The sequence below is a fragment of the Notamacropus eugenii genome, chromosome 3 (assembly GCF_028372415.1).
Source record: "Notamacropus eugenii isolate mMacEug1 chromosome 3, mMacEug1.pri_v2, whole genome shotgun sequence".
In the NCBI taxonomy this organism is placed as follows: Eukaryota; Metazoa; Chordata; class Mammalia; order Diprotodontia; family Macropodidae; genus Notamacropus; species Notamacropus eugenii.
The window spans coordinates 294,080,051-294,104,585 of record NC_092874.1 but is presented as its reverse complement, the minus strand read 5'-3'; the positions used below and the strand labels follow the sequence as shown (position 1 = coordinate 294,104,585).

Genomic DNA, 24,535 nt, shown 5'->3' with positions numbered 1-24,535 from the left:
ATTTCCCAACCCAAATGGAGTTACAGGTCAGTCTTCTCTTCTTCCCCCCAAAACAGGACTGGATTAGATGATTCTTATCACAAATATTACCAGAGTCTGACTTTTGCTCTCTGGTGACTCAAGGATGTAGACAGAGACTGAAGAGACTAGGAATTGGTTTTTCCAAGTTTATTTTGCCTTATCCATCCTGCTATAGTAGAAGTCAGAATGAGTATTTACCACACATATTCCTAAGTGATCTCAAAAACTCCTGGAGAAGGAAAAAGAATTTTCATTCTACCTGAAGTAGAAAGTCAGTTGAACTCTGTAACTTAGAGGGGACCAAAATGATAAGTATCAATCAACATTGATGGAAACCCATGTTTTGGGGAAGAATATGGGGGGAGGATCAAATCTACAGAATCTCCTTTTGCCATTTTCTGTGATCTGGTGGTGGTTTTAAGGGGACTGAGAGATGTCAAAGTTCAGCAATTCCCATTGGTATGGGGAGTGGGGTGCGATGGGGTGGGGGGCTGGTACATCTGAATCTCAGCCCATATAAAAAATAAGGCTCCTATGAAGATGCAAATATCTATTCAATCCAACAAGTATTCACTAAATTACTATTAGATATCAAGCATTGAATTCAAAGCTGAGGAGACAAAGACTCAAATGAAAGAGTTTGGGTGGAGATGTCTTTCTGTGTAGATAGGAGTTTACCAATGAAGTCACAGATGCAATCCCTATCACTTTGTGCTGTGTGATTATCCAGCATGGGGGACACAGGGATGTGGGGCACTGTGACCACTCCCTTACTTCCAAGGAGCACCTCTGCTTAGGACCCACATGGGCCCCCTCAAGAGGTAGGTTCAGCCCAGGGGATCCTTAACTCTACTGAGAAGGGACAGTAAGCTCCCTTTTCTCACTCTCTGGATCATAAACAGCTCACCCCCCCACCCCAGACCCTTCAGCGACAAATATAAGCTTCAGTTTTAGCTCATGTCAATGTGTCCAAAAGATGGAAAGGACTGGAATTGTACTCATTGTACAATTATGAATCAGGTATGGGACAGGTATTTATTTTCTCCAAACAAAAGAAACACTAAAGGCCACAAAAGATTCATTAGTATTCATGCACATAAATAATTCATTAGGATGAATGGCACACTAACCCCATCACAATATAAAGCAGATTGTGGGACTACAGAACATATGTAGCTACATTTTTTTTTTTTTTTTGCTTTCTAAACAACTGCTCATCATCTTACTGGTGGTAATCTCTGATGAAAACATTCCTCTGGCTAATAGGCATCTCTACCTTGTAGACACAATATACCTCCAGACTACTAAAACTCATAAAGTTGTCTCCAAGCCTGGACACATCTAGCTTGAGACTAATAAGTTACCTTCCAAGAAAAGGAGAGACAAAGTCAAAAAGACCCCTGGAATCCCAGACACAAGCTCACTTGTTGAATACTCCTCGCTTTCAGGGTGGAGATGGATCAGACCTTCCTCTTTACTGTGGAAATTCTTGCCACCTTTAGGATATATCCAAAAAAAAAAAAAAAAGATTGAGCAAGAATCTCTTCTTTTTTCAAGTTTTACTGAGTGATTGGCACCTCTAGGTTTTAAGCCAAAGAGAGGATCCCTTTCCCATTTCAAACCACTCACATTCTTTAGACCTGAGTTGCTACATGGCCAGAAACTGGAAGAAACAAGAAGCCTTCCTTGAGTTCCATGGGATAGCCTTCATTACACAAACACAAAAGTGATAGTTCTTGTTCTTGGGGACTCACATTCTTCTGGGGGTGGGGGAGATTCTGGCTCTGCCTCTTCTACCTGTGGGCATGTGACTGACATCACTTCTCTGGACCTCAGTTTACTTTATTTCTAAAAGGAAGAGATTGGATTAGATGGCCCCTGAGATGTATCCCTTCCAACTCTAAATCTACCAACTTATGTTCTACAAAATGAGGGAAGAGTATAGAGTCTTGTTATGTCCCTAGTAGGAGGTAAGCTCCTTGAGGACAAGGACATTTTTGTTTTGGAGCTCCCATGCCTAGCACAAAGCTCGGTAATCAGTATACATTTATTAAGCACCTATTAGGTTGTCAAACTAAATTGAACCCTAATTCTCTGGACTCCAACATTTTTCCACCATGCTGTGTATTGCAAACCCCAGTTTCTCCATTTGTAAAAAGAGTCAAAATCCTTAAACAGTCTGCCACACAGGATTGCCAAGAGGAAAAGTGCTTCATGAACCTGGGAATACTTTAGATAGAGAACTTGTTAGCTCTTAGCAGCATGTATAGGTTTTCCCCACTCCACTCCAGCAGATTCCCTGGTTTACTCTTCAAGGATAGAGAGTGAGTCCCCTAAGAATGATGTGTACTTGGTCAACTTTAAAACCAGAAGGGTAACAGAGGATGAATTGTAAAAGCTTCCCCAGTCCTGCCCATTGGGGACTGGATAGGAAGAGAATATGGTGCTGGAGCAGATATCTGGTGGAATCAAGTAGTTGAAGGATTTGGAAGGGAGGAAGTAGAAGAAAACCTAAGTGGTCCTTGGTATCCTTGGCAGAGTGGAGTAGAGAAGAGGATAGTGAGAGGCAATATGGTCATGGAAAATAAAGGAAAATAGGCAGGAATGTGGGTGCTGAAGGAGCCTGCCCTCAAGAAGGCAACAGAATACTGGACATCTGCAAAAGTTAGGGAGGTATATGACCCTTCTTGCCTTGAGGGAGGTATAGCTAAGAGGAAATTACTCCCAGCTTTCTCTGACAGGATGGGTACCTACAGGGGCCTTGAAAAGTCCTTTCTAGTCTCATTCTGGAACCTTCTGAAGGTCTGTTTCTCAATGTGGCCAGACAGACAGCCCTATTGGCTCTTTTTTAAGGATCAAAGATTTGGAAAGGAAATATCCCTACCCACTTATTTTATAGAAAGGCACCTAAAGTCCTTTCCAGATCTAAATCTACTATCTATGACCCCTATTTTACAGATAAAGAAACTGAGGCTCTGATGAGTTGAAGAGGCAGGTAGTGGACCCATGATCACACAGTTAGTGTCAGAGGTCAGATTTGAACTTCTGATTCCAGGAAAGTTTAACATAGTGTAGAGAAGGCTGGATTTAGAATCAGAGAGATATGGAACACTTACTAGCTATTTAACCTCAGGTAAGTCATTAAAACTCTCTATGCCGCAGTCTCTTCATCTGTAATTCAGATTCAATATTAGAATCTGCTTTATATGGTGATCCTGAGGATTCCATGAGATAATGTATTTTAAAAACTTCTCAAGCTAAGTTAAAGTGCTAACAAAATGTCAGCTATAGTAATTATTTTATCCTGAGAGTCAGTGTGGCACAATGCTCTATCGAGCTGGCCTTGTGGTCAGGAAGAACTGGGTTCTGCCTCTGCCATGGACTATCTGTGTGACCCTGGACAAGTCACTGAACCTTTCTGAGCCTCAGTTTACCCATCCATAAAATGGAAATAATTAAAACTGCAGTGACAGGCAGTACAACATGGCATGCTGGAACTGAGTCAGGAATACCAAGGTGACTGGTAAGCCATTAAACTTCCCAATGACCTAGGTGACTCTCCAAGAATATAAATTGGTAAGGTGAGGATCTGCACTATTATGTGTTTCCTCTTTGGGACTTTTCAATTCCAGTGAAATCACAAAACCAGTCTCATCTCGTCCTATTCAAGTTTCATCCATGATCAATTAATTAACAAGAATTTATTAAGCACTATACCCAATGCTGAGAATGCAGTAGGAAATCCACAATGTATGGTTTCCTCCATATCTTCAGCCCTGAGATTTATTAGCTGTGCAACCTAGGGCAAGTCACTTCCTACCTCTGAGCGCTAGTTTCCTCATCTATAAAATGAGAGGATTGGACTTGATGATCTGTATCTAAGATCCCTCCCAGCGATAGATTCTTTGAGACAATGATCCCCAATGGGGACATCCTTGGTCATGGTCAAGGCCAATGTCCAAGAAGGAAAGGCTACCAGGAATTCTTTCTCATTCCTCAGAGATTCGTGTGCAGATGGGAGCACTAAGCCTCAGGGAGACCAGAGAACAAAAGGGACAAAGTGAAGAGGACTGAGTTGGAGGTATCTGCCATTTCTACATAAGGCTGGGGAAGAGTCTTCTCAGATCAACTCCTCATAGGAATGGGGGAGAAGGTCCTTGAACCAATGAAGGTGAATCATTTCTGCTTATTCCTCTTTTCCCAGACCTCTTGTAATGTGATCTAGTTAGATTTGGGGGAGGTGGAAAGTGCCATGGCTGAGGACTCAGGGTATGGGGAATGCCAAAAACTTCCTGGGTGACCTTGAAGTGGGGAGGGAAGTTGGACTACTTGAACTTGGCCTTGAAAACTCTTCACAGATTTCCAGCATGTCCCAAATTCACTACAATTCAGTAGCTTACTCTCAGATCCTGTTTATTCCCAGCTCCCTGAGGACTCTACTAAGCATTGTTATCTCCTCTTATTTTTAATTTGAAAACTGTGAAATATTTAATGAGGTATATTTATGTACAAACTATGATTGCAAATTTCATACTAATTGGCTATTGTGAAAATACATAAGGTAGTTTAAAGTTGTAGTTTCAACATGTTAATGATGTGATGAATGGTTTTCTGTACAAAATAATTTGGAAATGCTGATTCATGCATTCAAAAATATTGGTCACCCAATTGTTAATGGGTTTGTTTGAAACTTCAAATACATAATATTGTTTCAACTAGGTAAACTTTTGTATTAGTTCCAGAAAGTATGTGACTTACTTCAGTCCAGAGGAAAATATCATGAGGTTGACAGGCAGATCAATCCCACAGGGAATCCCTGTGATTCCCCATATTTTGTAAACTTGCCAGATTCTTCTATTAAGTTGTGAGGTAAAAGTCAGGAACCTCTTTTGTTTTTGTTTTAAGGAATAGGATTTCAATGCAGTTATGTTAGTGAGGACTAATAACTTAAGAGCTATTTTGTGTTATCTTAGCAGGAAATCTGATTTTACTTACCACTGAATGTGGAAGTAAGGCAAACTACTCAAGACTCGCCTTAAAGATCTTCACATTGTTTAAAGGGGTACTGAGAATGGTGGACTATATTTGTGTCCATCTGAACATGGTTAATAACTGAACAAATTCTACTACAGACGTTTTGTGAAATATGTTCTCTATATAATTTGGATTATATTCACACATCTCAAGAGTTTTATTATTTGTTATTAAGCATCTTAAAGCAAAACCATTTGTGTAATGATGAACTTAGAGAAAAATCTACTTAGCATGAGTATTAATTATATCAAATTGTGAAGAATCTCTTATTACCAATGTGAGATGATAGTCAATATTTATGATCTAGGATGTGTGATGCATGAGAGCTGAATCCACCTGAACCTCTGTCTACTGGAACTTGCTATTCAAGACCTTATGGGACTGTTAACTGATATGATTCTTAAGTCTGACTCTAGGCACAATCATCAAGGAATGCTATTGAGCCAATGATTCATGGTGCCAGCAAAACTGTGGGGTTTTACATCTATGAACTGCAGGGGGCATTCTCATGGTAAAGACTGGGAGAATGACTATTAGCATGAGGTGAGATAGGATTCTCCTGACTCATTTCCTCAGTATGAATATCCTGCCTGGTTGACTTTAAGTCTTGCCCAAAGCAATTGGCTATCTACATAACTTTAGTCTAGAACTGACATGAAGTTAGGGAAACATTGTTCCCTTACTGTACAGTTATGTCTCTATTCTTTTTTATGTTTATTTATTTATTTTTAGTTTTCAACATTCATTTCCACAAAATTTTGAGTTCCAAATTTTCTCCCTATCTCTCCCCTCCCCCCACTCCAAACATCATGCATTTTGATCGCCACTTCCCCTAATCTGCCCTCCCTTCTATTATACTCCTCCCTTCCCATATCCCCATTTTCTCTCTTTTCTTGTAGAGCAAGATAGATTTCTTTTCTTTCTTTCTTTTCTTTTTATTTTATTTGTTTTCAGTGTTCTACAATCACTTCCACATATCTTAGATTTTTTTCTTTCCTTCACCCTCCTTCCCTCCTACCTCCACATTCCCTCCCTGAGATGGCATACAATTTTATATAGGTTCAACACATACATTCCTATTAAATACATTTTCACCTTAGTCAAGTTGCATAGAAGAGTTAAAATGAATGGGAGAAATTGTAAAACAAACCAAAGCATAATACAGAAGAAAATGATCCGCTACATTCTGTGATCAAATTCCATAGTTCTTTCTCTGGATGTGGAAGGCATTTTGACTTAAGAGACCATTGGAAATTTTTTAAGTCCTTGCATTGCAATGAAGTTCTAAATCTACCAGGAAAAAATCCTCACACACTGTGGTTGTTGCTGTCAACATCAGTTCATATACGTCTTTCCAGGCCTCTCTGAAGTCTTCGTGTTCATCATTTCTTACAGCACAATAGTATTCCATTACATTCATATACTACAATTTATTCAGCCATTCCATAATTGATGGGTATCCCCTTGATTTCCAGGTTTTTGTCACCACAATGAGTGCTGCTATAAATATTTTTGTACATGTGAGACCCTTTCCCATTTTTATGATCTCTTGGGGATACAGTCCTAGAAGTGGTATTGCTGGGTCAAAGGGTATGCACATTTTTGTAGTTCTTTGGGCATAGTTCCAAATTACTCTCTAGAATGACTGGATCAGCTCACAGCTCCACCAACAATAAATTAGTGTTCCAACTCTTCCACATCTTCTCCAATATTTATCATCTTCCTGTTTTGTCATGTTAGCCAATCTGATAGGTGTGATATGGTATCTCAGAGTTGTTTTGATTTGCATCTCTCTGATCAATAGTGATTTAGAGCATTTTTTCGTATGACTATAGATAGCTTTGATTTCTTCTTCTGGAAACTGCCTGTTCATATCCTTTAACCACTTATCAATTGCGGAATGACCTGCATTCTTATACATTTGACTCAGTTCTCTATATATTTTAGAAATGAGGCCTTTATCACAGACACTAGTTGCAAAAATTCTTTCCCAGTTTTCTGCTTCCCTCCTAATCTTGGTTGCATTGGGTTTGTTTGTGCAAAATAAAATCTGATAAAAACACTATTCCTTGCTCCACTAATTTGTTTATAGTATCAGTCTTTATACCTAGATCATGTACCCATTTGGACTTTATTCTTGTGTATGGTGTCAGGAATTGCTCTATGCCTAGTTTCCACCACACTGCTATCCAGTTTTTCCAGCAATTTTTGTTGAACAGTGAGTTCTTATCTGAGAAACTGGGGTCCTTGGGTTTATCAAACAGTACATTGCTATATTCATTGACTACTGTGTCTTGTGTACCTAACATATTCCACTGGTCTACCCTTCTGTTTCTTAGCCAGTTCCAAATGGTTTTGACAACTGCTGCTTTATAATATAATTTGAGATCTGGTAGAGCTAGGCCATTTCTTTTCACCTAGCATTTCTTTTCATTAGTTCCCTTGATATTCTGGACCTTTTGTTCTTCCAGATGAATTTTGATATTATTTTTTCTAGCTCTACAAAATAATTATCTGATAGCTTGATTAATATGGCACTGAATAAGTAAATTAATTTAGGTAGAATTGTCATTTTTATAATATTGACTCGGCCCACCCACCAGCAACTGATGTTTTTCCACTTACTTAGATCTGACTTTATTTGTGTGAAAAGTGTTTTGTAATTGTGTTCATATGGTCCCTGGGTTTATTTTGGCAGATAGACTCCAAAATATTTCTACCCTAGCTTTAAATTGGATTTGTCTTTCTATCTCTTGCTGTTGGGCTTTGTTAGTAATATATAGAAATGTGGAAAATTTGTGTGGGTTTATTTTGTAACCTGCAACTTTGCCAAAGTTGTTTATTATTTCAAGTAGTTTTTTACTTGATTCTCTGGGATTCTCTAAGTATATCATCATATCATCTGCAAAGAGTGATAACTTAGTTTCTTCTTTGCCTTTTCTAATTCCTTCATTTCTTTTTCTTCTCTTATTGTTACAGCTAACTTTTCTAGTACCATATTGAATAATAGTGGTGATAATGGCCATCCTTGTTTCACTCCTGGTCTTATTGGGAATGCATCTAGCTTATCCCCATTGCGTATAATGCTTGCTGAAGGTTTTAGGAAGATACAGCTTATTATTTTATGGAAAGTTCCATTTATTCCTATATTCTCCAGTATTTTCAATAGGAATGGGTGTTGTATTTTGTCAAAAGTTTTTTCTGCATCTATTGAGATAATCATGTGGTTTCTGTTAGTTTTGTTGTTGATATGATCAATAATGTTGAGTTTTCCTAATATTGAACCATCCCTGCGTTCCTGGAATAAATCCTACCTGATCATAGTGTATTATTCTCATGATTAGTTGCTGTATTCTTTCTGTTAAAATCTTATTTAAAATTTTGGCATCTATATTCATTAGAGAAATTGGTCTATAATTTTCTTTCTCTGTTTTGCCTCTTCCTGGTTTAAGTATCAAAGCCATATTTGTATCATAAAAAGACTTTGGGAGGACTTCTTCATCCCCAATTTTCCCAAATAGTCTATATAGTATTGGAATTAACTGTTCTTTAAATGTTTGATAGAATTCACTTGTGAATCTATCTGGCCCTGGAGATTTTTTCCTAGGGAGTTCATTGATGGCTTGTTCAATTTCTTTTTTCTGAGATGGGATTATTTAAGTATTCAGCTTCCTCTTCTGTTAGTCTGAGCAATTTGTATCTTTTAAAATAATCATCCATCTCATTTAGATTGTATAATTTATGGGCATACAGTTGGGCAAAGTAATTTCTTATTACTGTTTTAATTTCCTCCTCATTGGAGGTGAGTTCACCCTTTTCATTTGTGATATTGGTAATTTGGTTTTCTTCTTTCTTTTTTAATCAAATTAACCAAAAGTTTATCAATTTTTTTGGTTTTTTTCATAAAACCAATTCCTAGTTTTATTTATTAGTTCAATAGTTTTCTTAATTTCAATTTTATTAATCTCTCCTTTGGTTTTCAGTATTTCTAATTTGGTATTTACTTGGGGATTTTAAATTTGTTCTTTTTTGAGTTTTTTCAGCTGCATGCCCAATTTATTGATCTCCTCTTCCTCTATTTTATTCATGTAGACATCCAAAGATATAAAACTTCCCCTAAGAACTGCTTTTGCAGTATCCCATAAAATTTGGTAGGTTGTCTCATTATTGTCATTCTCTTGAATGAAGTTGCTGATTGTTTCTATAATTTGTTGTTCAACTCACTCATTCTTTAAGATTAGATTGTTTAGTTTCTAATTAGTTTTTGGTTTATGTTTCCATGGCCTTTGATTACATAGAAGTTTTATTGCATTATGATCTAAGAAGGATGCATTGACTATCTCTGCCTTTTTGCACTGGATTGCGAGGTTTCTATAGCCTAGTATATGGCCAGTTTTTGTATGTGTGCCATGTACTGCTGAGAAAAAGGTGTATTCCTTTCTATCCTCATTCAGTTTCTCCAGATGTCTATCATATCTACCTCATCTAGAGTTCTATTCACCTCCTTAACTTCTTTCTTGTTTATTTTGAGGTTAGATTTATCAAGTTCAGAGAGGGGGAGGTTGAGATCCCCCACTATTATAGTTTTGTGGTCTATTTCTTTCTGTAACTCCCTTAACTTCCCCTCTAAGAATGTGGATGCTATAGCACTTGGAGCATATATGTTTCATAATGAAATTACCTCATTGTCTATGGAACCTTTTAGCAGAATATAGTTTCCTTCTTTATCTCTTTTGATTAGATCTATTTCTGCTTTTGCTTTGTCTGAGATTAGGATTGCTACCCCTGCTTTTCTTACATCAGTTGAAACACAATAAATTCTGCTATATGTGTCTCCCCTTTTCAAGTGTTTCTTGTAAACAACATATTGTTGGGTTATGGTTTTTAATCCATTCTGCTATCAATCTCTATTTTATGGGAGAGTTCATCCCATTCACATTCAGAGTTATGATTATTATTTGTGTCTTTCCCTCCATACCCTTTCCCCTTGTTTATGCTTTTAGTTCTCCCTTCCTCCTTCCCCTCCCCAACAAATTAATTTTTGACCACCACCTCCCTCAGTCTTCCCTCCTTTCTTTCAGCCCCTCTCCCTTTTAATCCCCTGTTCCCTTACTATTTCTTCCCTCCGTTTTAGCCTCCCCTCCCTTTTCTTTCTGCCTTCCCCTCCTACTGCCTATAGAGCTAATTGTATTTCTGTATTTAACTGAGTTTGTTGTACCCTCCTTGAATCCAGTCAGTACCTCTCAAACAACACTCATCTTCCTACCCTCTTTCCCTCTACTGTAATATATTTTTGTGCTTCTTCCTGTGATGGAATTTAATTTTTTTTGCCCCCTCCTTTTCACATCTCCCATTACAATCCCTTTGCACCCTTAAGTCACATTTGTTATCATCTCATCATTTAATTGATACCCACTCCCTCTATCTATGTATGTCCCTTTTAAATATCATAATAAATGTACAATTCTCAAGATTAACAAGTATCATCTTCTCTTATAAGTATGTAAACAGTTTCCCCCTATTGTATAACAAATTTTTTACCTCTGTTCACCTTTTTATGCCTCTCTTGAGACCTGTGTTTGAAGATCAAATTTTCCGTTGAGTTCTAGCTTTTTCATCAGGAAGGTCTGGAAATCCCTTATTTCATTGAATAACCATTTCCTTGCCTGGAATATTATGCTCAACTTTGCTGGGTGATTGATCCTTGGTTGTAGTCCTAGCTCTTTTGCCTTATGGAATATCGTATTCCATTTCCTTCGATCTTTTAATGTAGAAGCTGCAAGGTCCTGTGTGATTCTGACTGTACTTCCTCCATATTTGAATTGTTTCTTTCTGGCTGCCTGCAGTATTTTCTCCTTCACTTTATAGTTCTGGAATTTGGCAACAATATTGCTTGGTGTTTTTAGTTTGGGATCCCTTTCAGGAAGTGAATGGTGGATTCTTTTGATGACTATTTTGCCCTCTGAACCTAGGACTTCTGGGCAATTTTCCTTGATTATTTCTTGGATGATATTGTCCAGGCTCTTTTTTTCACCATGGTTTTCTGGTAGACCAATAATCCTTAGCCTTTTCTCTCCTGGATCTATTTGTTTTTCCAATTAGATATTTTATATTTTCTTCTATCTTTTCATCCTTTAGATTCTGTTTGACTGATTCTTGATGTCTCATTACCTTCTACTTGCCTGATTCTATTTTTTATCAAATTGTTTTCTTCGGGTAACTTTTGTATCTCCTTTTCCATCTGTCCAGTTGTTTCTTTTTAGGAGTTATTTTCACCAGTTAGATTTTGTATTTCCTTTTCCATTTGTCCAATTTTCCTTTTTAAGGAGCTGTTCTCTTCAGTGAATTCTTTTCTTCATATTTTTATTGGTCAATTTTTCTTCTATTTCTCTAATTTGGATTTTAAAATCGTTCCAGAGCTCTTCCAAGAAGGCTCTTTGTTCTTCCAATTAGTTCACAATTCTCTTCTGAAGTTTCAGATGAGAGTACAGTTTCAATGCTGACCTGGCTTTTTAGATAGATCTCTGTGTCTGTGGCACAGGGAGCTCTGCCCTACAATTCTTTTGCCTAAAACTTGAGACTGTGTGTGTTCTGGTTCTTTCAGCTAGAAATTAAATGCTGCAGCTTACCTGGTGCTCAGTTGGCTGGTGTTTGAAAGCAGAGGCCAGTTAGGTCTTTTTGGGTTTCCCTGGAATTACCCTGGAGGTAGCTTGTTCAGTGTGGGGGAGGGGTGGTCTGGATGCCAGAGGCTCCTCTGCTGAGCTAGAGCATATGAAAGCTCAGCTTTCTGTGGTAGTGTCTTCCCAATTCCACTGGGGTGCTGAGGCACATCTGCAGTTGGCAGTTGCTGGCTTCACCCCCTGGGGTTCAGGATCTTTACCCGGTTTGTTGAGTGGGACTGTCTGGGAGAGCTTGGTTCTTGCACCTTGCTGTGGTCGCCTTTGACCACAGCAAGAGCAACAACCCTCCTTAGCGATCTTTCTAGCCTCCCATGCTGCAGTTTGTTTACCCCTTCTGCTGTTCTCACTGTTCCAGGGTTTTTTCTGGGGAAATAATCTCTGGGCTGATCAAGGTCAACAAGGGGAGGGGAAATAGCAGTTACCCATCACTCTACACTCTTGACTCCCAGAACCAGAAATCACATGATAGATTTCTATACCCCATTACCTGTATTGCTTATTTCCCAGTTGCATGCAAGAACAATTCTCAGCATTCGTTTCTAAAACTTTGAGTTCCAACTTTTCTCCCTTCCTTCCTCCTCACCTATCCTCACTGAGAAGGCAAGCAATTTAATATAGGCTTTATATGTTCAGCTTTGCAAGAGACTTCTACAATAGTCATGTTGTGTAAGACTAACTATATTTCCCTCCATCCTATCCTGCCCCCCCCCCATTAATTCTATTCTCCCTTTTGACCTTGTCCCTCCTCAAAAGTCCTTGTAATTACTCCTTCCTCCCATTTTCCCTCCCTTCTATCATCCCCCAACCCCACTTCTCCCTTTCTCCCCTACTTTCCTGTAGTGTAAGATAGATTTTCATACCAAATTGAGTGTGCATGTTATTCCCTCCTTAAGCCAAATGTGATGAGAATAAGCTTCACTTTTTCTCTCTGACTTCCCCACTTTTCTCCTCCATTGAAAAAAGCTTTTTCTTGCCTCTTTTATGAGAGAGAGTTTATCCCATTCCATTTCTCCCTTTTTCCTCCCAATATATTCCTCTCTCACTCCTTAATTTTATTTTTTTAGATATCATCCCTTCCTATTCAACTACTCCATGTCCTCTGTCTATACATATGTGTGTGTGTGTATGTGTAATCCCTCCAACTGCCCAAATACTAAGAAAAGTTTCAAGAGTTACAAATATTATCTTTCCATGTAGGAATATAAATAGTTCAATTGTAGTAAGTCCCTTATGATTTCTTTCCTGTTTACCTTTTCATGCTTCTCTTGATTCTTGTGTTTGAAAGTCAAATTTTCTATTCAGCTCTGGTCTTTTCATCAAGAATGCTTGAAAGTTCTCTATTTCATTGAATAACCATTTTTTCCCCTGAAGTATTATACTCAGTTTTGCTGGGTAGGTGATTCTTGATTTTAATTCTAGTTCCTTTGACTTCTGGATATCATATTCCAAACCTTTTGATCCTTTAATGTAGAAGCTGCTAGATCTTGTACTATCCTGATTGTATTTCCACAATACTCAAATTATTTCTTTCTAGCTGCTTGAAATATTTTCTCCTTGACCTGGAGAACTCTGAAATTTGTCTACAATATTCCTAGGAGTTTCTCTTTTCAGATCTCTTTTAGGAGGTGATTGGTGAAGTCTTTCAATATTTATTTTACCCTATGGTTCTAGAATATCAGGACAATTTTCCTTGATAATTTCATGAAAGATGATGTCTAGGCTCTTTTTTTTTTTTTTATCATGACTTTCAGGTAGTCCCATAAGTTTTAAATTCTCTCTCCTGGATTTATTTTCCAGTTCAGTTGTTTTTCCAATGAGCTATTTCACATTATCTTCAATTTTTTTTCATTCTTTTGGTTTTGTGGTTTTGAGGTGTAATTTCTTGGTTTCTCATAAAGTCATTATCTTCCATCTGTTCCATTCTAATTTTGAAAGAACTATTTTATTCAGTGAGCTTTTGAACCTCTTTTTCCATTTGACTAATTCTGCTCTTTAAAGCATTCTTCTCCTTATTGGCTTTTGGGACCTCTTTTGCCATTTGAGTTAGTCTACTTTTAAAGATGTTAATTTCTTCAGCATTTTTTTGGGGTCTCCTTTAGCAAGCTCCTTTCATGATTTTCTTACATCGCTCTCATTTCTCTTCCCAATTTTTCCTCCATCTATCTTACTTGATTTTCAAAATCCTTTTTGAGCTCTTCCATGGCCTGAGACCATTGCATATTTATTTTGGAGGTTTTGGATGTAGAAGCCTTGACATTTATGTCTTCCTCTAATGGCATGCATTGTTCTTCCTCATCTGAAAGGATGGAAGAAAATTCCTGTTCACTAAGAAAGTAACCTTCTATAGTTTTATTTTTTTCCCCTTTTTTGGGCATTTTCCCAGCCAGTTACTTGACTTTTGAGTCCTTTGTCAAGAGGTGGGTATACTCTAGGGATCTGTAAGTTCTCAGTTCCTCCAAGGTGGCACAATCAAGAGAGAGGAGTTTACTCCTCTCCTTGTCTGTGTTGTGGTCTGTAATTAGAATTCCCTTTCCAAAGCCTCCACCAGCTCCACCATATCATCACTCTTCCTCACCCCAGGGCAGCCACTCAAGGCTGAGATTCAGATCACCAGCTCAATTCCCCCAGGATCTTTAGGTCAAGGGCTCCAAAAATGGACGTTGCTACTGCTGCTGTGCCTGGGGCCAAGGCTAGGGGAGGACCCTGATCCCTTCTCCCCCAGATGAAAAAGCTTTCTCACTGACCTTTGGAGCTGTCTTTGGCATTTGTGGGGTGAGGGATCTGGGAACCACAACTGCTGCCCAGGATTCTGCACCACAGGCTGCTCCAGTCTTGTCTTTGCAAGTCCCTGCCAGTGCCACGAAGCCAAAGCTGGCTGGGCTCCATGGGCTGTGCTCCGAGCATGGTGTGATAGACCTTTCCTGTCAGACTTTCAGGCTGCCTTGGACTGGAAATCTCTCTAATTCTGTCGTTTTGTGGGTTCTCCTGGTCTAGAATTTGTTTAGAGTCATTTTTTACAGGTATTTTATGGGCTCTTGGGGGGAGAGCTTGTACAGATCTGTCCTTCTACTCCACCATCTTGTTTTTGCCCCACCTCTCTTACCTCTCCTTTCAAAAAATCCTACTGTCCTCCAGGGCTCATTTCAGGCAATATCTTCTGGGGGAGAGAGAAGAGACCCTTCCTTGAAGCACCAAGCTATCAGTGCTAACCTCACCCTGATATTAATTTCTGTAAATTCTGTATTTATTTTCCCATGTTTTTGTTGCATTCTTTCCAGTAAAATGGCAGCTCCTTCAGGACAGGAACTAACTTATTTTTGTCTTTGTGTGATCTGTACCCATTACTGAGCCTGGCACAGAGCAGCCATTTATCAAATGCTTTCTTTCCTTTTTTCTTATTGGATCTGAGCTCCCTGTGAGGAATTGCCACCATCAAAGTGGGTATGTGTTTGATCTCCAACCTCTGGTCTTGGAGAGTTGTTTAGGGTTGGGTTAGAGGCACTGAGAAGAAGGGGCTTGACTAGGAGTAAATAGTCAGAATGTTGCTTGCTAGATGTTTGTCCTTCCTTCTCCAAGAGGAACATGATGTGATGCCATGACATGCAAATGAATTGAATTTAAGTGAGGAAGGGCAGTGCAAAGTCACCAGCCTCACTTTTTCTTCTAGAACCACCTGGGTCCAGTGACCAAGTATAAATCCAGTTGACTGGAGATTGTTGCAGATGCTATGGGGGACCTTGGTCTTGTCAAGCTAATTTCTTTAACAGGTCTCAGTTTGACTGAGGCAAAGACTATTCAGAGACAAAGGCTTTATAAGAACAGTGTCAAAGAATAGCCTTTAAAACAAAAAGAAAGATCTGGGAGGTGGAGACCCTCCTGGCCAAAACCAAAGTAATTGTTATTTCATTCATTTTGACCCTATCTCCACCCAAACAAGAATCAAGTAGGTTTTGGCCTGGGACTTATTGTTGGCCAATCAATGAGAACCACAGTGATTTGGGGTTAAGGGCTGGTCTTTAAGACAAAAAACAAAAACAAAAAAGTTTCAGAGATTAAAATTTACATTCTCTTTTGGGCAGGGCACCTGCAGTTAAGGGTGCAATACCCTGAGTGTTTCCAGTTGTCCAGATCCATACCTGGACACTGGACTCCAATGACTCCCAGAGGACCAGGTGAGACTGCTGACTTTGCACAGTCACGATATAACCAAGTCAGGACTTCCTGACTCAGGGGACACTTTCCATCCCTGAGGTCATGTAGAAGAGTCCTGCTCCACCCACCCCAAGACACGCACATCTACACTTTAACAGAGGAAGAAACTAGGTGGGGTCTTTTTCTTATTTATTTTTTTGCTGTTTGAAAGATGCATAGTTCAAGTCCTCCCTGTGACACATTAGTTGTGACACCTGGGTTTCCTAGAATGTAAAATGGGAGAGACTCCACTGAGAGTCTAGAGGCTGATTTGTAAGGGAGAAACTTACACAAAGGAGAGTTGTCTGACTGCTTAGGGGTGTGAGTCTTTGCATTTTTTTTTCTAGCTAAGTAAAGCCTGTTATCTTGATGTTTTGCTAACCTGAGTGCTTTGGGTGGAGAAATTTGGGCTCCAGCAAAATACTGATATTCCTAGGGAAAACCTAGGTGGGAACATGGGAACAAAAGAGAGTGTACTATTGGGAATCCCTGGAGACTTTGTAGGAATAAATGTACTTCAGAAGTTCTGAAGCCTTTTTGTACTATGGATCTTTGGCAAACTAGTGAAACCTTGTAGAAGAATTTTTTTTTTTAAATGCATATAACAAAATACAAAGGAAAACAATTGTATTGAAATATTATTGTTCAGTCATTTCAGTCATGCCTGACTCTTTGTAACCCCATTTGGAGTTTTCTTAGCAAAGATCCTGAATTGGGTTGCCCTTTCCTTCTCCAGATCATTTTACAGATGAGGAAACTGAGGCAAACATGGTTAAATGACTTGCCCAGGGTCACACAGTAAGTGTCTGAGGCTGGATTGAATTCAGCTGGATTTGAATTCTTCCTAATTCCTTGCCAGGCATTCTATCCTTCACCACCTAGCTGATCCTTTATATTGCAATGCATTTGTTTAAAAAACATGAACCCAAAGCAGGTTTATGGATCCAAGGTTAAAAACCCCTCAGTTATTAGAGATTCATCTCTGGGACTGTAAGTTGTGGGGGAAATAATTGTTTTCCCAAGAATTCCACCTGGCCATGAGTGAATTTAGAAGAAAAGACCAAGTCACCCATCAGAAATTGTTGAGGTTTAAGGGTGCTGAGGGACCCCGAAATACCAACATGCTGGGTCCTACTCAAATGAATTCAACTCAAGCTTTCTTAAAGCCAAAGGAAAACAAAGTTTATTAAAGATTCGCCATGTTGGGTTGGCTTTTAAGGAGCCTAAGCATGTGTAAGGCTTGTATTCACAAGTGGGCCAGATAGAATCTCAGCTAGATAGAATTTTAGCTGAATTGAATCTGAGCGCCTTCATGGAGGTGAGATGGAACTTAAATACAAAAAAGACTATAGGAGGGATCTGGGGGTGGTCTGGTAGTCTAGAGTGATGGGAGGAGGGCTTTAGGGAGGTTCTTAAGGAGAAGTCCAAGGATGACCTCAATAGGACTGGGGTGACTGGTCAAGAGTTGGAAACAGCTGGAGGCAATCAGGAAATATCAGACAATGGAGGGTCTGGGCTGGAAGCAGGTGTTGCCTGCTAGTCTGAGACCCCAGGGGTGGTCTAGATAGATCAAACTCAGGGAGGATCCTGATGGGAGTGATTGGTAATAGAATCAAAGGGAGAAATATCAAAAGAATGCTAAATAGAAGATAAAGAGTATCTGGCCCAGGAGAAATGGAAGGGGAATCCAAGGAACTCCCCCCCCCCCCCCATTCTCCAAGGCCAGACTTTCCAGGGCCCTTCAGACAAATGAGACAAAAGTCCTCCTGATCCAAGCAGAAAAGGTCTTGGTTTGGGCTTGTACCCCATCAGAAATGACATGAAATAAAAATCTTTTTTTCTTTTTGTGAAAAAGAATCCCTTCCTAAACACAAGCACACATCTCAAGACAATTACAAAACTCTTTCATAATCATCCTAATTCAAATTTCCCATCTTGAATCCCATTGGTCAGCATTCCAGGATTCACTAATCCCCACTCCCCGATTACATTTTCTCATTTCCATATTTCGATCCCCCCTCCCTTCTTATCTTCATATATTTTATTCCTTATTTGATAAAGGAAACGCCAAGCCAAAAAATACTCTTAGTCTCTTCTCCATTTGTCTGTATCAGATAGCATGAGAAAGAATTTTTCTCAGTTGCTAAGAAAATTGACAAAAGTGGTGAGTTTGAAGATTGGAACTCAGGATATCAATGATAAAAGTCCCATTATCTAAGATTGAGTCTGGGTTAATGGACCTCATCCTTATTGAAAGGCACCTGGCCAGGCAGTTGTTTTGATATACAGGAAAAGGCTTTCTCAAAACAAATCTCCTTTGTAGATTATCTGGTGGCCAACATCTGTCCCTGCCTAATTGCCGTGGGCTGCCCAGGTCATCTTACCTATCTCCAGGTCTTCAGTGGCCGGCCAGATAAATGTGTAGAGAGAAGAGACTTCCAGAGTCAAACAAAGGGGTAAGCTTTATTCAGGATCTTAGTTACGTGTCCACATGCAGGGCGAGTTCTTCCCCAGGAGAAAGGAACCCCCCTTGAGGAGAAAGGAACCCCCCCAGGAGAAAGGAACCCCTCTCCCCAGGCTTTCCTGTCCCCATATAAGTTCTCCCAGCCACATAGTTCACATGTGGATACCGTACATGCTCTCAGCCCCTAGCTAATTAACAAAAAGGTGTGCTCAGACCACAGACCAATCTCAAGGGTGGGATGCTCTCCCCAGCAAGTTTCCACTGAGAAGAGGTGGAAAAACAAGAAAGCTCGAGTCTCACACCTCAATTCCTAGCTGTTCCCTGGGGGGCCTCATGAGAGCTCGCAATCAAGAAGCCCTCACTTTTACCTGCCCAGGACCGTTCCCATGAGAACTGAGCTTACACCCCAACAAACATCCCCCACTGTCTTTCCACCTACAATCAGTTTAATCTCTGACATTGGCCACCAGTATGACTTCAAATCACGTTTCATATAATTTCTGTGAAACCAAAATTTAATCATCCCTTACAGTTACTACTGGATTAGTCCATGAATTACAATATAATGCCCTCCTTGTTTCCTTCTTAATTGCTGTTCTCCCAAATTAATTCTCCCCATCTCCCCATGTGTCTTCCTAAGACACATCTTTCATTGTCTTCATTCCAGTGCCCCCAAACCTGGCCATCCAATAGCTGACTCCATCCTACCATTCTGATTTCCCATACTTCTTAGTCCTGCATTGTGTGCTCCATTGGGCATGTCTACACTGTCCCACCAGCAAGCCATGCTCACCAGCACCTTCTACCCCAGAGCTGTGCTCACTTCCCTGTTATGTCCAGAAGGCCTTTTTTCATTGCAGTGACAAGTCCCCCACCCCCAACTTGTCCATCGGATCTTTAATGACCCTATGACTGAATTTTGAGGTGCTTTCAGCTATAAATATGATATATTTTGCATTCACACATGGCCTTATTTCCTTCACCATAGATTTGTGAAATCAAATACTATAATGGATGTGAAAATGCTTTTAAAATAGTAGGTTTGCTTTTTTCAAAAAGAGCACACATCTTCTCTATCATGTCCATTATGATGGATTTCAGTTCACCGTGGTTATTGTAAATGTCAGCCTCCCCAAATCCAAAGATCCCTTTCCTTGGTAGGGAAAACAGAGCAGGAGGAAAACTGAGTAATCCTCTCACCTTTTGCATCATCTGAACCACTCCCAGAAGCAGTAAAATCAATTCTTCTTTGACCTTTGGTTTTTCTTCTCTGCTTTTGCTTGTTCTCATCTTTTGGGCTCCAAGGGTTAATCTTACATGCTCCCCTCTCCCCCACTAGCCCCTATATCATGGGATAATAGATTTATTGCTGCAAGGGCCCATCAAGAGCATCCAGGACCACCCATTTCTTTCTACAATCAGCCTGGAAGGGGAAGAGAGTTGCCCAAGATTAAGGAAGTGATAAATAGCAGAGCAGGGAGTAGAATCCAAAGATTCTCAGCTCCCCTGAAATCTGGCAGGTTGTTGGAGGCCTAGTTGTCTCTTTTGTCTCTCTGGAGTTGGTCTCTCCTCACAGACACTGGCAATTCTTGGCCATCCATTTTCTTCTCCAGTTTAGGGACTTGCCAACTAGGCAGTCAGCTAAGCAGTGTTCTTCAGACTTGGCCAAACAGCCAACAGATGGGTTGGAACAGCTGCCAAAATGCTACAAGGACTTTGGGGGAGGGGTATTTTTTTCAAATTTTTATTACTATTTTTTGCATTGGCATCAGCTTTATTTTTCAAATGCATCCCTTCTCCCTCCCCTTAGCTAATCTCTCAGATCAAAGAATTAAAAAGAAAAGAAACAATGATGTAGATGCTGCTGCTTGGCTTTCGTTCTCTAAGAGGACCATGATGCCATGACATGCAAGTAAATTGGATTTAAGTGAGGGAGGGCTATGCAAAGTCGCCAGCCTCACTTTCACCTCTAGAGCCATCTGGGTACTCACCAGATACAAAGTCTTATAGTATATGCAAGATGTTCTACACCCATATTTTCCCACCTTTGCCCAGTTGGAGAACACGCTCAGAATGATAAGTAGATTCTCAGTTCAAGATATGGCCAGAGAAGGGAATCACAAGGCAAACTGACTTGATATGGGATGAAGTTAGAGAGATTAGGAGAGAAAATCCAAAGAGTGATGATAACGAGGCAGGAGCCAGGCCAGACTTTGACCACAGGCAAGTAGTAACTAGGGAAATAAGTAAATCCAACAGAGCTGTTATCAATAAAGCTCCTTGAACCCTCATTTCCCCTTGCCTCACAGGCCCTATCTTGGTTTAATTCAGTGTTAAGAGTCTTATAGAATCATAAATCATTTAGTTTAGTTTTAAAATTCTTATAGGATCATAAATTATATCTGAAAGAAATCTTAAATGTCAACTAGTCCAACCCCCCTCATTTTACAGAGGAGTGAACTGAGGCCAAGAGAGGATGATTTCCTCAAGGTTACATAGGCATTAGGCAATAAATCCTTTGCCACCCCCAGTCAGTATGTCCTCCATTCTAACACCCTGCTTTTCTCAATAGTAACACCACCATTCACCCCTAATCAAAACTAAGTGCTGTGGTGGTCTAATAATCAAGCTTGTCCCACAAAGAACAAATGTGAGAAGGTACTTTTCCAGGCTGCTTTGCCAAAGTGGGGGGACTATAGCTATAGAATAGTAATAGCAAACTCAAATAGAAAAATGGTCATGAAACTCTACATTCAGATCTTTCAGATGCATATCAACTGAAAACCAAATATGAACATTACATTTCACTATATTTTTAAATTTATTTTATTAAATACTTCCCAATTACAGTTTAATCTGGTTCTGGCCACACTAGGGAGTGTTGCTGTCCCCATGTGGGTTGATATCTCTGATCTAGTCCATCCTCCTTATTTTTACAGAGGAGGAAACCGAGGCCTAAGGAATTAAATGAATTGGCCAAAGAGACACAGAGAATAAGTGATAGGATTCAGACTGAGATTCCATGACTCCAAGTTCAGGGCTCTATTCATTGTAACTGCTGAATCTGAATTAGGAAGCAGTTAGTACAGAAGAAACACTGAACTCAGTGTTAAGAAGTTAGGATTTAAGTGCTCATTTTAGTATTTAACTAGCCTATAGACCTCAAACAAATTACTTAACATCTCTGAAGTAGAATCATTTCCATAAAATCTATCTAGTGAATTGAAGTGGCTCATCTAAAGGACCTTGGAGTCTGGACTGAAGGTGGTTGAATGTCCCCAGGCTTAGGGGTGCAGAGATTACCAATATGCCTGGTTTCTTCTCAGTGGGAACATCCAGGGAATTGAAAGCAAGGGTTTTGCCTGAGAGTGCCAATCCTCCTTTCTAAACCTTCTTCTGCTTAGGGAAGGGATCTGGATTTGTGGGATAGATATACAAAGGAGCATCTGAATTCCCAGGTCTGATCTTCAGGACCATAACCCCTCTCACTTGCTAAGGTATTGGCATGATCCTTATTTGAGTTGAGATGCCCAGGATCACTTTCGCTCTAAGTTTCTCTTGACTGTATACTAGGAAAGATAGTGATCATGACAATGTTGGGCTTGTGGTGGGTGGACAATAGTGAGGTTCAAAGGATCAGTGAATCATAGATGGACTTCAGAGATCACCTGGTCCCATCCCCTAGTTGTGCAGTTGGGGAAAATGAGGCCCATGAACAGTGAGGGATTTGCCCAAGGTCATACAGGAAATGAATGTCAGAGGTGAGATTTGAACCCAGACAAATGCTCTTCCCACTTGATTAACGAAAGTACATTTTATATGGGCAAATGAGGAAGGGCATATGAACTCCATGGCATTTTTCTTTCTTCCTTTCCTTCCTTCCCTTCTTTTTTTTCTTTCTTCTTGTCTTCCTCCTTTTCTTTCTTTCCTTCTTTTCTTTCTTTTTTCTTCCCTTCCTTCCTTTCCTTTCCTTTCTTTCTTTCTCTTTCCTTCTTTCTTTCTTCCTTTCTTCCTCTTTCTTTCTTTCTTTCTTTCTTTCTTTCTTTCTTTCTTTCTTTCTTTTCTTTTTTTCTTTCTGCCTTGATTGGGTATTATCAAAAGAAAAAAGGCAGAATATCCACAGACTACAGAACTATCCTAATGGGCAAATGAAGGGGAAGAGGAAAGGCAAAAGTCAAGTCAAGGAAAATGAAAGTCATCTCCAGGAGGGAGAAAGTGAAAGGGGAGAAGAATTCTGAATCACATTATTAGCTGCATCAGGAAGATGAAGGATGCAAGGCTATTGCTTTGTAGAAGCCTGATGTTGTATGAGACTCAAAGAGAGAACATCTATGTCATCTGTGTGCAGAGCTTATGGAGGAAGTCTAAAGTCTAGGGTAGCTTAGAAGGAGAAAGGTGAAGCTTCTAAATTTAGAACTAGAAGGGACCTTTGGGGCCACCCTTATTTGACAACTGAGGAAACTGACCGAGAGAAGTTAGTTTGTTCAAGGTCCTCTGGGTAACAAGTGGTAGAAACAAGATTTGAACCCAGGTCTTCTGAATCCAAACTTAGTAGCAGCTACACTGTAGACCATGTTGGGAGCTGGATGTATTGAATTATTATTTCTTAGAAAAGGGCAGTGGAGATTAATTTAAAATAAGAGGTGATGTGATGAGCAGGTAAAACAGAAATCTGAAGCACACTATTATCTGGAAGAGGGAGAAAGAGAAGCAGAGTCAAAGAAAGGAAAGGAGACAGAAAAAAACAAAGATAGGAGACAAACAGGAGAAGAGAAAGACACTGAGAGAATCAGAGAAAGAGAGACAAACGTAGACACGGAGATGAGAAAGAAAGACAGAAACATAAAAAGAGATAAGGGAGAAAGAGATGGGGGAGGAAGAGAAGGGAGGATGGAGAGAGGGTAGTATCAGTCAACTGGACTTGAGCTCAGTAGCAAGAGAACGGGAGCAGAGTGTCATCTCTGACTGGAGATGACAATCGCATTACTGTAGCACACCTGGGGAGACCTGGGGCTGATTTAAAATAGGGAAAAATAATACAGAAAGACAGTGTAGTGCTTCAAGAACTGGACTTAGAATCAGGAAGACCTGGGTTTGAATCCTACCTCAGGAACATATTAATTGTGTGATCTTGGGCAAATCATGTTAGTTTCCTCATCTGTAAAATGAGAGAATTGGCCCAGCTGCTGTCCATGGTCCCTTTCAGTCCCAGATGTAGGTTAAATGGCTGAACTCCTTATATTCTACTCTGGTCACATCATATCATTTGAGGAAGAACCTAGGCTGCTGAATCATGTAGAAAAGCATGTAGCCAAGGTGGTTAGAGAGCTGAAGACTGGGGGCAGTTAGGTAGTACGGTGAATGGAGCAGTGGCCCTGGAGTCAGGAGGACCTGAGTTAAAATGTGGCCTCAGACACTTTACACTTGCTAGCTGTGTGACCTTGGGCAAGTCTCTTAACCCCAACTGCCTCATCTCTCTCCCAAAAAAGAGGGAGCTGGAGACTATCCTACTTGATAAACCATTAGAAGATTTTTTTTTCATCTGGAGAAGAAGGAATTTAGGGGACAATGGCATTTCTGTTCAGATTTGAAGGGCTGACTGTCAGATGGAGTAAGAATTAGACCCTTTCTGTTGTTTCCAGGGGTCAGAATGAGGAACAATGGGTGGAGGCTGCAGAGGCAGATTATTTAGTCTCAAGGCAGGGAAAAGCTTCCTAAAATTCCCAAATAATCCCAAAGCAGAAAGGGCTTCTCCAGAGGTATGGGTCCTACTAGATTATAGGCAGAACCCTTACTGGAAGCCTTGAGACCAAAGCCTCTATGACCATTTACTTGATTGGAGACCTCTGCACAGAGAATTCTGTTCTGGTACAGATTGGGTTAGACTGAGCTCTGAGGTCCTTTTCAATTCTGAAGTCCTAATTATTCTCCTGAATTACTGAACAGTCAGCTGACACTCCAAATTACAAGGGTCAATAAATGCCATGATTGGTTACCCCCTTAAGTAAATGGCATGAGATCTTGAACCTGACTTTGATTGCTAGTCAAGGTCATGTCATTTCATTCAGTCTGCACATATTTCCAGGAAAAAAGGTGTACATAGTACTATCTGAGCTGGGTCCAGGCTCTGCTAGGACAGGGTGAC

General features: G+C 39.9%; 1 protein-coding gene across 8 annotated transcripts in view; it reads left to right on the top strand.

The window, feature by feature from the left end:
* CIMIP4 (ciliary microtubule inner protein 4) overlaps positions 1-24,535 on the top strand; it is a 42,615-nt gene that overhangs the window by 1,162 nt on the left and 16,918 nt on the right. For 5 of the 8 annotated variants that reach the window (XR_011977416.1, XM_072655956.1, XM_072655950.1 and 2 more), the window contains exons 2-3: positions 4,022-4,192; positions 18,250-18,382. Coding sequence is in view for 7 of the 8 variants with exons in the window: in XM_072655956.1 (XP_072512057.1) it covers positions 18,344-18,382 (39 nt within the window). In the remaining variant the exon portion in view is untranslated. Of the gene's footprint in view, positions 1-4,021; positions 4,193-15,819; positions 15,908-18,249; positions 18,383-24,535 lie in introns of those variants that run through there. The other 3 variants (XM_072655954.1, XM_072655953.1, XM_072655952.1) reach the window with 2 other exon arrangements.